The 12,718-nt window shown below is 38.6% G+C and overlaps 1 protein-coding gene across 1 annotated transcript in view; it reads right to left on the bottom strand.

Annotated features, from left to right (window-relative positions):
* Nucleotides 1-7,271: 7,271 nt before the first annotated feature.
* SERPINB10 (serpin peptidase inhibitor, clade B (ovalbumin), member 10) overlaps nucleotides 7,272-12,718 on the bottom strand; it is a 20,429-nt gene continuing 14,982 nt past the window's right edge. The window contains exons 4-6 of the mRNA XM_012645272.1: nucleotides 12,619-12,718; nucleotides 9,381-9,536; nucleotides 7,272-7,815 (exon numbers count right to left, since the gene is read on the bottom strand). The exon at nucleotides 12,619-12,718 is cut by the window's right edge and continues 3 nt beyond it. Of these exons, the coding sequence (XP_012500726.1) occupies nucleotides 7,411-7,815; nucleotides 9,381-9,536; nucleotides 12,619-12,718 (661 nt within the window). The 3' untranslated portion in view covers nucleotides 7,272-7,410. The remainder of the gene's footprint in view (nucleotides 7,816-9,380; nucleotides 9,537-12,618) is intronic.

Below are 12,718 nucleotides of genomic sequence, written 5' to 3'. Positions count from 1 at the left end.
TTTGTCTCTATCATAGGAGAAAGGCTCTCATGAGTTGATTTAAATGGAAAATGGAGTAATGGCGGCATTGGGTGTGCTTACCAAATCTTGACACTTGATTTTTAATCCATATGCTAATAATTAAAGATTTTTTTCATTAAAATATAACTAATAAAAATCTGTCCTTTTAAAAACCAGTTCTTGGAAACCAATTTTTTTTAATGTTGTACTTTTTAAATTTTTAAGTTTGAAGCCCATCAAATCTTTTTGGACGATTTTTATGAAGGTTAGAAGTTACATTTCAAAGTTTTTTAAGCATCCATATATGACAGTTCTAACATCTTTTTAAGCAACAAAATTATACAATTATGGAAAAATATCCAACAGGTGTTCTCAAAATGATCACTCCAGACTCTTCAAAAAGTAATTAATTTGTTATTCATGGATAAGATGCACCTTTACCTGAAAGGCAATCAATTGTATTTTTTCAAAAATATTTTCTAGGTATTCCACTACTGTTAGCCCCTTATCAGCACAGAAAAGATCAGCATATTTGGAACAGTGGCCTTTTTAAAAAAGAAAAAATATGCAGATATATAGTTAACTCCCCTTTTAAAGCACTCTTTTGTGAAATAGTAAGCAAGCCTTGGTGTTTCTCAAAAGATACTGATAGCTGCTATGCTGCTTATTACAAAATATTATAAAAGTTCTTCTATTTAAATTTCCAAGTTAGTTTTTAGAATCACAGTGATACCATCTGGTAGCATGCATCCCCTTGCAATACCTTGCTGGAAGCAAAGGCATGATGCTACCGTCAACCCTGTTCATTATGAAACTGTGCTTCTCGGTGCCTGTGTAGAGGTTCAAAGAGCCAAGTTTACATTCAAACCCAAGTATCCCCAGTTCTGAAGTTTGTACTGTTCTGCTTCCAGAGAGGAACTGGGAAGGCTAAATAGGGATCAGAGATAGACATAGACACTCAGGTTTAGAGTATCACAGACAATTTTGAAGAGCAATCCTTGCCACCTCAAATTTATACTTTTCAGAAGGTTGTCACTCTGGAAAACCTTAAAGGAACCTCAGCTGTGACACATCTTTGACCATGATTGGGATAAAAAGCACACAGGGATTAGTTCTCAAAGCAGGTGGTGGTAAAGGGAAGGTGTTAATCTGAAACACGTGTGCCTCTAGGGTTTCCTCTACTCCCACTATGGAGGAGTGTCCAGCTGTCCCCTTTAACTGAACTCGTATATCTCTACCCCTCTGTTTTAAGAAGTAGACCTCCTCCTTCCAGGACGTGGATGCTTGAGTTACCTTCGCTCCCCTATCTTGAATCTCTTCAGTCCTTTGGAAAGTCTTCTTAGCTCATTAATTTGATCAATATCTCCCATATTAAAAAAAGAAAACCTATGCTTTCTTTACTTTTTACACCTGTAACTACTGCCCTGCTTTTTCATCCTTCTGTTCACGGTCAAGTTTCTTAATAAAAAATTTATACATAAACTGTTGTCTTTTTTCACCTTTGAGTCACTCTTCGCTGCAGTTTGACTTCCATGCACCCCAACTTTCTCTGAAATTACTCTAAGGTCACCAATCACCTTCTACTTGCCATAGCCAAAAGGTATGTGCCGGGTCTTATTTTATTTGTTGGTAACCTCTAGCCCTTTAGTCTTTGGCCTTCCCAGGGTGTCCAGAGCACCCTTCTTTCCTGGTTCCTTCACTTTGTCTACAGATTCCTTTTCTCCCATTCTAAGCCTGTACTTTTCATACTATAATATGTTCTTCTTATGTGACCTCAGCTATACCGGTATGTTCAAGTTTCAACTTTTTGCTGATTTCATCTGATGTGGTGGTGGTGGTGGGCCTGGGGGAGCTGTTTGGGTCATGGGAGCAGATCCCTCATGGAAGGCTTCGTACTGTTCTCAGGGTAGTCAGGGAGTTCTCATTCTGGTGAGACAGAATTATTACTGGTTCCCGTGGAATGGATTCATCCCCCAAGTGTAGTTTGTTAGAAAGCAAGCTTCCTTCTGTTTGGCTCCTCTTCACTCGTGCCCACTTCCCCTCTGCCTTTTGTATGCCACGTTTTGATGCAGCACAAAAGCCCTCATCCAAAGCCAAGCAGATGCTGTTGCCATGCTTCTTGTATATGAACCATGAGCCAGATTCATTCACAGCAACACGAAGTGGACTTACACAATGTTTACATTAAAATGTCTAGATTATTATCAAAACCAAAGCAAGCAATGAAAGAGAAGTGTTGTGGGGCACTTGTTGGCCAAGGAATATGTAGAACTCAGTGGACCTACATTTGAAAAGCATTACATTAATTAGTATGCCTGGTTTTGTATTCAAGGAATTTATGAGAAAAAAACATCTCCTGATACGATATTACCTGATAACTGCAATTAGTGTTTCAATAGTGCATTGCCATTCCCTCCATTAATACCAAGGATGCTATCTGGAAGTATTAAGTAATGAAGAGTTGGGTAGCAATTAGGGAGGTCTCTTTGGCTTCTGAGTATATTTTTTCCTTTGATTGGGGGTACTGCAGATAGGAAAGATGGGTGGGAACTAGAATTCCTTGATATCCTCTCAGAATATGACATGTCAATAGGGTGAACATACAAGCTGGTTTTCCAGAGACAGTGCCCGTTTATACTAGTTGTTCTGGTGCCCTGTCTGGTTCAGCATTTATCTCAAGAGTTTTCATTTTTAATGGAGCATTTTTTTTCTACAAGCTGCATTAACTCAAGACAGGGTGGGTTTGATAGATCTGCACTTTGTACTTCAGGCTCCTGCCACAGTCTTTTCTGATAGTGTGTGAGATGCCTATGCAGTTACTTCAGTCAGGGTCCACTGGAGACAGAAATCACATCAGTTATTCGAACAGGGGAGAACTAATACAAAAACTAATTAACTAATAAAAGGTGATTTTTAAAAAAGACTTAAATGGAGCAGAAGTAGCAGATGCAAAAGAGGAACTGCTATCTTGTGGCTGGGAGTGAGTAGACAATGAAAGAACTAAGGACTTAGGAGAGGACATATGCTATGGACTGAATTATGTCCCCACTAAATTCTTATGTTAAAGCTGCACCACCCCCCAATATGATGGTATTTGAAGATGGGGAATTAGGGAAGTAAATTAGGGTTAAAGGCGGTTATGTGGGTGAGGCCCTCATAATGGGATTAAGGGCATTGTAAGAAGAGGAAGAGAGAGAGATTATTCTCTGCCATATGGGGACACAGCTAGAAGGTAGCTGGCCTTTTGCAAGCCAGGAAGAGAGCCTTCACCAGAAACCAAATCTGCTGGCACCCTGATCTTGGACTTCTCAGCCTCCCAAACTGAGATGTGTCTTATTTTGTAAGCCCCCCAAGCCCACCCAACTCCCCAGGTGGGTTGGGATGTGTCACTGTCCGCAGCTGCTTCCTGGCTCCTGCAGGGGGAGCCGGGCCGGGACGCTCATCCCCTAGCTCCCCGCCCACTCCCCCCGCCACCCGGCCCCGTCCCAGCCAGAACCCTACAACGGGAAGAAGGGGAGCCCTGGGAACACGTGGGGAGCCCGGAAAGGCGCGCTGGGCGCTTCGCCCGGTTTCGTAGGCTCCCGCACTTTTCCCAGGAGCTAGAGCCCATAACCTGATGCCTGCGTTTGAGAGCAGTGCCCAGAGCCAGACGCCTACCCCAAATTCTCAGCTCCGCCGCCAGGGTCCAAGTGGCAGGGATGGAGATGACGGAGCCGCGCTGGGCTGCAGATGCTGGCGGGGTGGGGGGCCGGGTCCCGGACCAAGCCCCGGTACCACCCGGAGCCCAGCGGCGCCTGGGCGGGAGCGGCAGGGCGGGTCTGCAGGCAGCGGGGGTTTCGCGGGGCACAGTCCCAGCGCCGAGCCCTGCACACGCTCCGGCGGATAAAACGATGGCCCTACGCGCTCCGGGAATTTTCAGTGAGGAAGGGCTAGTACTCCACCCTCCCTCTCCAAGTTAATGTGTCTTCGTCGAGAACTGTGAATTACGACTCCAGTGACCAGAAAAGCGCCAAGTCCTGATACATGGATTTAAGCCGCTGCACATTGCGGAACAGAAACTAAAAATGAACAAGCCTACACAATCAGCTAGTGATAAGAATTAGACTCCAGAGCATTGACAAATCACACAAATGAGCGTGAAAACCATGATCGCGTTTTGGAGCATGGGGAACAGAAGGGCTCAGATGACTGCGGGTGGGGAGAATGCTAACTAGATTTTTATTCTTTTAAAACTGATACATAATAGATGTGCATAGTTTCGGGATACATGTGTTAATTTAATACACTCATAAAATTTGTAAAGACCAAATCAGGGTTACTGGAATATCCACTGTCTTAAATATTTGTCTTTATTTGTCTTTTCTTTATGCTAGAAACATTCAAATTATCTTCTTCTTGTTATTTTGAAATATACAATAGATTATTGTAAATTGTAGTCACCCTACTGATCTATCAAACGCTGGGTCTTATTTCTTCTATCATCCCCCTTATCCTTCTTGGCCTCTGGTAACCCCCAATCTACTCTACCTTTCTGAGATCTGCCTTTTTAGCTCCCACATATGAGTGAGAACATGGAATATTGGTCTTTCTGTTCCTAGCTTGTTTCACTAAGCATAATGACCTCCAGTCCATCCATGTTGCTGCAAATGACAGGATTTCATTCTTTTTATGGCTGAATAATATTCCGTGTGCATATATACCACATGTTCTATATCCATTCATCCATCAGTGAGCACTTAGCCTTGTTCCATATATTGGCTATTATGAATAGTGCTGCAATAAACATGGAAGTGCAGATATCTCTTCAATATATTGATTTCCTTCCTTTTGAGTATATATCCAGTAGTGGAATTGCTGGATCATATGGTAGTTCTGTTTTCAGTTTGCTGAGGAACCTCCATACTTTTCTCCACAGTGACACTACTAATTTATATTCCCACCAACAGTGTGTGAGGGTCCCCCTTCCTCCACATCCTTGCCAGCATTTGTTATTCCCTATATCCTTTTATAAAAGTCATTTTAACTGGAGTGAGAAGATATCTCATTGTGATTTTGGTTTGCATTTCTCTGATGATTAGTGACATTGAGCATTTTTTCATATATTTTTTGGCAATTTATATGTCTTCTTTTGAGAAATGCCTATTCAGATCTTGTGCCCATTTTTTAAATCAGTTTTTTCTTTTTGGCTATTGAGTTATTTGAGCTCTTTATATATTCCGGTATTAATCGCTTGTCAAATGGATAGTTTGCAAGTAATATTTTCTCTCATTCTGTGGGTTGGCTCTTCTCTCTGTTGATTGTTTGCTTTGCTGTGCAGAACCTTTTTAGCTTGATGTAATCTCATGTATCTATTTTTGCTTTGGTTGCCTGTGCTTTTGAGGTCTTGCATAAAAATCTTTGCCCAGACCAATGTTGTGGAGCATTTCCCCAATGTCTTCTAGTAGTTTCATAATTTCAGGTCTTAGATTTAAATTTTTAATCCATTTTTATTTGATTTTTGTATAGAGTGAGAGACAGGAGTCGAGTTTCACTCTTCTGCATATAATAATCCAGTTTTCACAGCACCGTTTATTGGAGGGACTGTCCTTTTCCTATTGTATGTTCTTGGTGCCTTTGTTGAAAATGAGTTGTCTGTGTATGTGCTGATTTATATCTGGGTTCTCTATTCTGTTCCATTGGTCTGTATATCTGTTTTTATGCCAGTGCCATGCTGATTTGTTTACTATAACTTTGTAGTATATTTTGAAATTGAGTGGTGTAATGCCTCCAGCTTTTTCAGCTTTTTTTTTTTTTTTTTTTTTGACACAGGATTGCTTTGGCTATGAGGAGGCTTTTGTTGTTCCATACATATCTTAGGATTTTTTTTTCTATTTCTGTGAAGAATGTCATTGGTATCTTGATAGAGATTGCATTGAATTTGTAGATTGCTTTGGGTAGTATTATAATTTTAACAATATTAATTCTTCCAATCCATGAACATAGAACATCTTTCCACTTTTTGTGTCCTCTACAATTTCTTTCATCAGTGTCTTATATATACTTTCCTGTATGGCTTGTTTTGTTTTTTATTAGATATGTTTGCTTAGAGATTGTTTGTATTTTGCCTGTTGATAAGTCTGTCTTTCTTTTTCTTTTTCTGTTTCTTTTTTCTTTTTTTTTTTTTTTTTTGGACACTAAGTTGCTGTGTTCTTTGCACCACTAGATGGTGCCTTAAGCCCAGGTTTGCCTCAGTTCTAGTAAACAACCCATCCTGGTCCCGCACTGGTGGAGGTCCCCAAAGGGATGTCTAGGCAGTGTTGGAAGACTGACTAGAGGTTCGTGCCTAGGGGACCTGTGGAACCAACCTCCTATGGCGTGGTGCTGCTGAACAACCATTCTGATTTGGTGTCTCTTTTGGACAAGCTACAGAGCAGAGTTTCCAGGGCTGGAGATGGTATTTCCACCTACCCTCTTTGTGTCTGGCTATCCTTAGGGATATTTTCCCCTTCAGACACTCCCAGTGCTCCCCATGGGTTGAGACAGAGACAGGTCTCCTGCCACAGAACCCAAGATGGTTGGGAAGCTTGATCTCATTTCTTCCAGTGTAGAAACCATGAATCAGGAGGAAATTTCCTGCCTGCTTGGTGCTGGACAGATTGAGAGAACTAAGGTTACTATGAGATATTGACTTTGAATATTTAAGCAATGCGTAATAATTATTTTTAATAAAATTTTTATTTTGGAATAATTTTAGATTGATAACTAATAGTTCATAATTTGAAAAGGTGCCGAGATAATACAGGGAATTCTCATATACCCCTAATACAGTTTCGCCTAGTGCTAACATCTTACATTACCATGGTGCATTTGTCAAAACTAAGACAACAACATTGGTTGAATACTATGAACTAAACTACAGATTTCATTTGGATCTCACTAGTTTTTCCATTAATGTCAATATAAGTATTTTTAAATAGTCAATAGAAAAGAAGGATTTAATTTTACACTGGTAATTTATAAGCCACCAAAATGATATTCTTCTTGAGAAACTTTTTGTTTATCAACATCATATCTCCTATTTTTTCACTAAATGATGTATGTGAAATATGGTAAGTGACAATGATAACACAGCGATCAAGTATATCAAGAATTGTCAGGCATTCAATTGAATGACATAGTACTTCTGAAATGTAAATGAAAGTCACATTAAGACAAAATATCATTTAAATGGTAAAAATAAAAATTGTCATTCTAGCTGGATAGATATGACAGGATCACTAGAATGCATTACTTCAAGATTTATTTACTTATATTCAAACATGAAAGAGGTCTAGTCTACAAACTTATTTTTGTGAAAATTGTGCTTTTCCATATTATGAATGTATTTTTCACACTGTAAGTTGGGCCTGTTTGATGAGAGAGATGCAGAGTTTAGGGGGAGCAGAATCTTCCATAAAAGAGAATGCTATTGGTCTTGTTGTGTCTGATGAAGAAGAGGAATGGGTGATCTACATTTACTTCAATGGAGGGGAGTCTAATTCGAAAACCTATCTCACTCCCTGTGCCAGCTGCAGCCTCAGTACCTTGTTCATTTATTTCCACAAAAGCCTTGTGGAAAACATTGGACAGATACAGATTTCTCTCCAAAGACATTCTTGAGAAATCAGCTTTGCTCTGGTCAAAGGCATCTCTCATCCCCATGCTGCTCAGGGTTGACTTGAGATCATAACTCTCTTCCAGCTTGAACTTGGGAAGATGCAGTTGCACTTCATACAGCTCCATCATGTCTTCCCTGGTCCACTCATTCAACTTCTCATAGGTGATGGCCTTTTCCAGCTGCAAGTTTGGAATCAAGAAAGAAAGAATCATTAATTCCAAAGTGCAGTGAGAAATAGTGGTTGAGTGAGATATCCTAGAAATTACATATATGAACTATAATCACTCCCATTACCCAGGGTGATGAAACACACATGTGGAAATCCTTTGATTGTGTAATGAGATCATTCACACTGTTGACCTTCAGGATTTTTGTTTTGCAGATTAATAGCTCTCAGGATATAGGAGAATTAGACTTTGGTTCAGAATGGAAGTACTTCTACAATAGTATGCAAGACATAAACTCTATATTCAAATACATCAATGTAAGTATACATTTAGATGTTGTCTATACAAAAGCATATCTCTAGTTCAAGTTGTATGCCAGGGTGCAAAAAATTAGTTTTATCAATGTGGGAGATAGTTCTTTGAAAACAAAATCTGGTATAAAATAAAATGTCTATACTCTATAATCAAACAATATAAAATTAATAACTATATACTATGCCAAAGCAAAGAAAGAAAAAGAGAGAAAAGAAAGCTCCCAACTCTTAAGAGTAATGATTTTTATAGTGAGTTTGAGGGTGCTTTTTCTCCTCTTTATATTTTAAAATTATTAAATAATATATATGTATATATACTATGTGTGTATATGTGCATACAAATTTGATTTTTTTTAAATAACACATTTGTTTCAAAGCATATGCTTTTGCTACTTTGAGAGTTTTCTAGACTAAAGCTTTGGCTGTCAATGACATAACTGTAAAATATTTACATTAATAATGTGAAAATATCTTCAGCTCAGGAACCTGCACTGGTAGGAAAAGGGTCTTATCTTACAAGGGCATGACTCTAATGGTTATTTGCCCACACTAGTCTTATTTTTACCATCCTATCCAGTTCCGCAAATTTTATGATACAATTTGGAAGTCTTTTCTACATACTAGTAGGGCCTTGGAAACCTCTAAGTATTAAGTCTGGCACATATGAAAAATTAGACACTGTGCAAAGAAAGACCTTTGTATGAGAGACTAATGTTCAGTTTAGGCATGGAAATTGCTCAGAAACATGGTCTGACCAAAGTTATCTCAGGGTTAATAGAAATATGGATAATAAACAGCTTAAATAATACTCAAAGATGGTGTTGACACAGACGTTTTCTCATAAAGGTTGTTCACTTGATAAAAATGTTTCAAATATAAGTTTTGAAAGATGGCTTAATGTGTGTGTCTATGTGCTGGATTTACTGAAATATTGTTATCATCAATCCACACAGTTTTGAACAGTTTTATGACTGACAAAGAATATCTGTATCTGTTGTACATGTGGCTGTTTGTGTGACCACCTCATGCTAGAGATGTCTATACATTACGTAACCTTTCTGAGGAATAGTAATATCAACTTAATAGAGTTTTGAAAAGTTTAAATGATATCATAATGGCAAATTACCTAGGGTTTAAAGTATGTTGAATGGCTTCCTATATCGGAATTTAAAAAAAGGGAGACAATGTCCTTATGTTTTTCCCAGTAAAACATAGGAGTAAACACTGACACCTCCCTCACATCAGTCTGACTGCTGAATTTACCTGTTCCAGACCACCGATGTCTTCTGGCAGTAGTATAAACAGGCTGACATCACGGCTCTCATAGTAGAGTTGAAGACCTGTAGCTTGTGGCTTTTCTATGTGAAAAATATGAAGTTTTTCTTTCATGTACATCATTTGCACTGGTTTGCTTGTAGTCTATAAAAAATAAATACCAAAGTCATTGAAGAGATACCCCACTAATCCTTAATTCTTTATCATCATGTATTCCCAGTTGTCTGGAAGCTAGTGAAATCGATGATCCTCTGCTAAATACTGAATAAAGTTTTCCAGACATTCCTTTCTGGAAATATGTATTCCACTGAATAATATTGCCATATGAGATATGTGAATTTCTTTCACTAACACTATCATGGCAATCTCTATAAATCATGGCAAGGTAGAGTCTACCAAACACTTAAAAGAATATATATTCTTCCGTAAAGTACATAAATGGCAATGATCCAGAAACTGAGTAAAGTATATTTCACATGCAAACATTTGAGAAAGCATGATATTTTAGTATCATGAAAACTGGAATTCACTAAGAGAATGAAAAGACAAGCAACATACTAGGAGAAAATATTTGCAAAACATTTATCTGATAAAAGACTGGTATTCAAAGTATACAAAGAATTCTTAAAACTCAACAATGATAAAACAAACAATTCAATTTTAAAAATGGGCAAAAGATCTGAAGAAATACTTCACCAAAGAAGACATATAGCATATGAAAATTGCTCAATCGTAAGTCATTAAACACACCTATCAGAATAGCTAAAATCTGAAACACTGACAGCACCAAATGCTGCCAAGGATGTGGAGCAATAGGAACTATCATTGATGCCAGTGAGAAGGCAAAATGGTACAGTCACTTTGGAAGTTGGCAATTTCTTACTAAACTAAACATAGTCTTATCCTATAATCCAGCAATTGCGCTGCTAGGTATTTACCTAAATGTGTTCAAACTTTGTGTCCACACAAAAACTTGCACATGAGTGTTTATAGAAACCTTTTTCATTATTGCCAAAAAATGGAAGGAACTAAGATGCGCTTCAACAGGTGAATAGATAAACAAACTACGGCACATTCATACAATGGAATATTATTCAGCAATAAAACAAAAAGATCCATCAAGCCATGAAAAGACATGGAGGAACCTTCAATGTATACTGCTAAGTGAAATCAGTCAGCCTGAAAAGGCTACATGCTGTACGATTCCAACTATATGACATTCCAGAACAGCCAAAACTGTAGAAACAAAACAAAAAAGATCAGGGATTATCAACAGTTTAGGGGGAGGGATGAATAGGTTGAGCACAGAGCATTTTTAGGGCAGTGAAACTATTCTGAATGATTCTGTAATGGTGGCTCCATTATGTTATGCAATTGTCAAAACCCATAGAACTGTACAATACCAAAAGTGAACCTGAATGTAAATTATGGATTTTAGTTAATAATAATGTATCCATATTAGCTCATCAATTATTAAAAAAGTACCACACTACCGCAAGATAATAATATTAATATTATAACAAGGGAAACTGTGCATAAGTGTTGAGAGGGAGAGATATGAGAACTCTGTACTTTCTGCACAATTTTTCTGTAAACTAAAAATGCTCTTAAAAATAAAGTCTATTTTTAAATAAAACCAATTGCCAAAAATCCCCAAAACAAAACCCTCTGCAATTAAGATGTTGTAGATATATGTTGTTTTTCCATTTATGTGGAGGTGAGTGTAAGTCTCAGAGCCCTTCCCATATGCTAAGTCGGTGGCCACATGACCAGGGCTGTTTACCAGGAAGACTCCAGGACACAGTGATCATTTCCGGCGAAAGCCCATGAATGGCACCAACTAGAGTCTTCCTTGGAGTCATTGTGTTAGAGCTAACAGCAAAGACTTTGTGTACTAGGGTTGTGAAGCTGGAAGGCCAAATATAGGGCAACCATATTTCCTGGTCATGTGGAAAAATTCCATCTTCATTATTAGAGAATGAGAGTAACAACCAGAGGAGGAGGGGGGAAGGGAGAAAGAGAAAGAGAGAGAGAGAGAGAAAGACAGAGAGAGAGAGGTGAGATTGTGTTTTGGGACGCTAGAGACCCCATTCACTGACTCCTGGACTTCCCAGTTCCTCTAAGTTACATAAGCTAACGTAGATAAATAATTCCCATTTTGCTGCAGCTGGTTTGGAATGTTTTTTTATTACTTGCAACTGAAAATTCCTGCTGAATATGCCAACCCAGGGAACTATCCAGCTCATTTCTCATTAGCTTATTTGATTATGTGTTCAGTTCCTTCCTCATCCTCACCCCCCTGATTGAGAAATGCCTGTTGCACACAGCCACACAATTACAGCAACAGGTCCTCAGCAGCACTGTTTGTACGCTATGGCCCATCCCTGGACTAAACAACTCTAAAATACCGTGTCCAACCAGTCCCTTTCCTAGGAATTTGGAATAGGATTTATGAAATTGGTCTCTAGAATGGAGAAAGTATCATGAATATCCATGCTCTACCCTTATGAACTCGGAAGCAGAGAAAGTTAGATTTCAGCCTGGGAGCAGAAGGATGGAAGAAACAGAGTTGAAAAGGTAGGGGAAAAAATCCTGACAACATTCAAGTCCTTGTTTCCACACAGGTTGTGAGGCCCAGCCACACTCTAGCCCATGGACTCCATGAGAGATATATATTTAACCTTACATTAGTCTCCATTTTTGCTGTAGTGAGCTCCTGTTACTTGTTATAGAACAAATGTGTGTCCTAATGTAGAGAGAAACCTTAATGAACAAGGTAAGGTTTAAATTGTTTATTTCTTTTACTTATGTAAAGGTAAGAATTTGGTAGAAGATAGTATTGGTTTAGTAGAACAAGAACAGAACTTCTATCGTGAACAAAACTTAGGTTTCCGTTCTGAAATGCTTCTGACTCAGGGATGTCTCCAGTCAATTGGCTACACTGTATTTCTCACCTGGGAAACAAATATAAAAATCACCCTACCCAGCTCCCATGGCTGTAGCAAGTTCTGAGTGATAACATTATGTGAGTAATCCGTATTCAGAGAACAACAATGGAAGGGGAATTTCCAGGTGGGATAGAGCTGGAGACTTTCAACCCAGGCATCTCTTTCCTAGTAAGAGCCTCCATTTACAAGAACATATAATCAAAAAGAAGAGCGAATTTAAAACAATTTCTTTTACAATGCCATGTGAAAATCCAAACTGATCTTTAAAAGTCTCCTACCTTGTTTATTCTAAAAGGTTTTTCTGTGGTGTTTTGTGCTGAGAATTGATGTTCCCAGTTTCCTTTAAAGTAAAGGGCGTTCACCAGAACCATCCGGGTC

The sequence above is a fragment of the Propithecus coquereli genome, unplaced genomic scaffold (genome assembly GCF_000956105.1).
Source record: "Propithecus coquereli isolate 6110/MARCELLA unplaced genomic scaffold, Pcoq_1.0 Scaffold229, whole genome shotgun sequence".
In the NCBI taxonomy this organism is placed as follows: Eukaryota; Metazoa; Chordata; class Mammalia; order Primates; family Indriidae; genus Propithecus; species Propithecus coquereli.
This window is presented reverse-complemented; position numbering and strand designations above follow the sequence as displayed.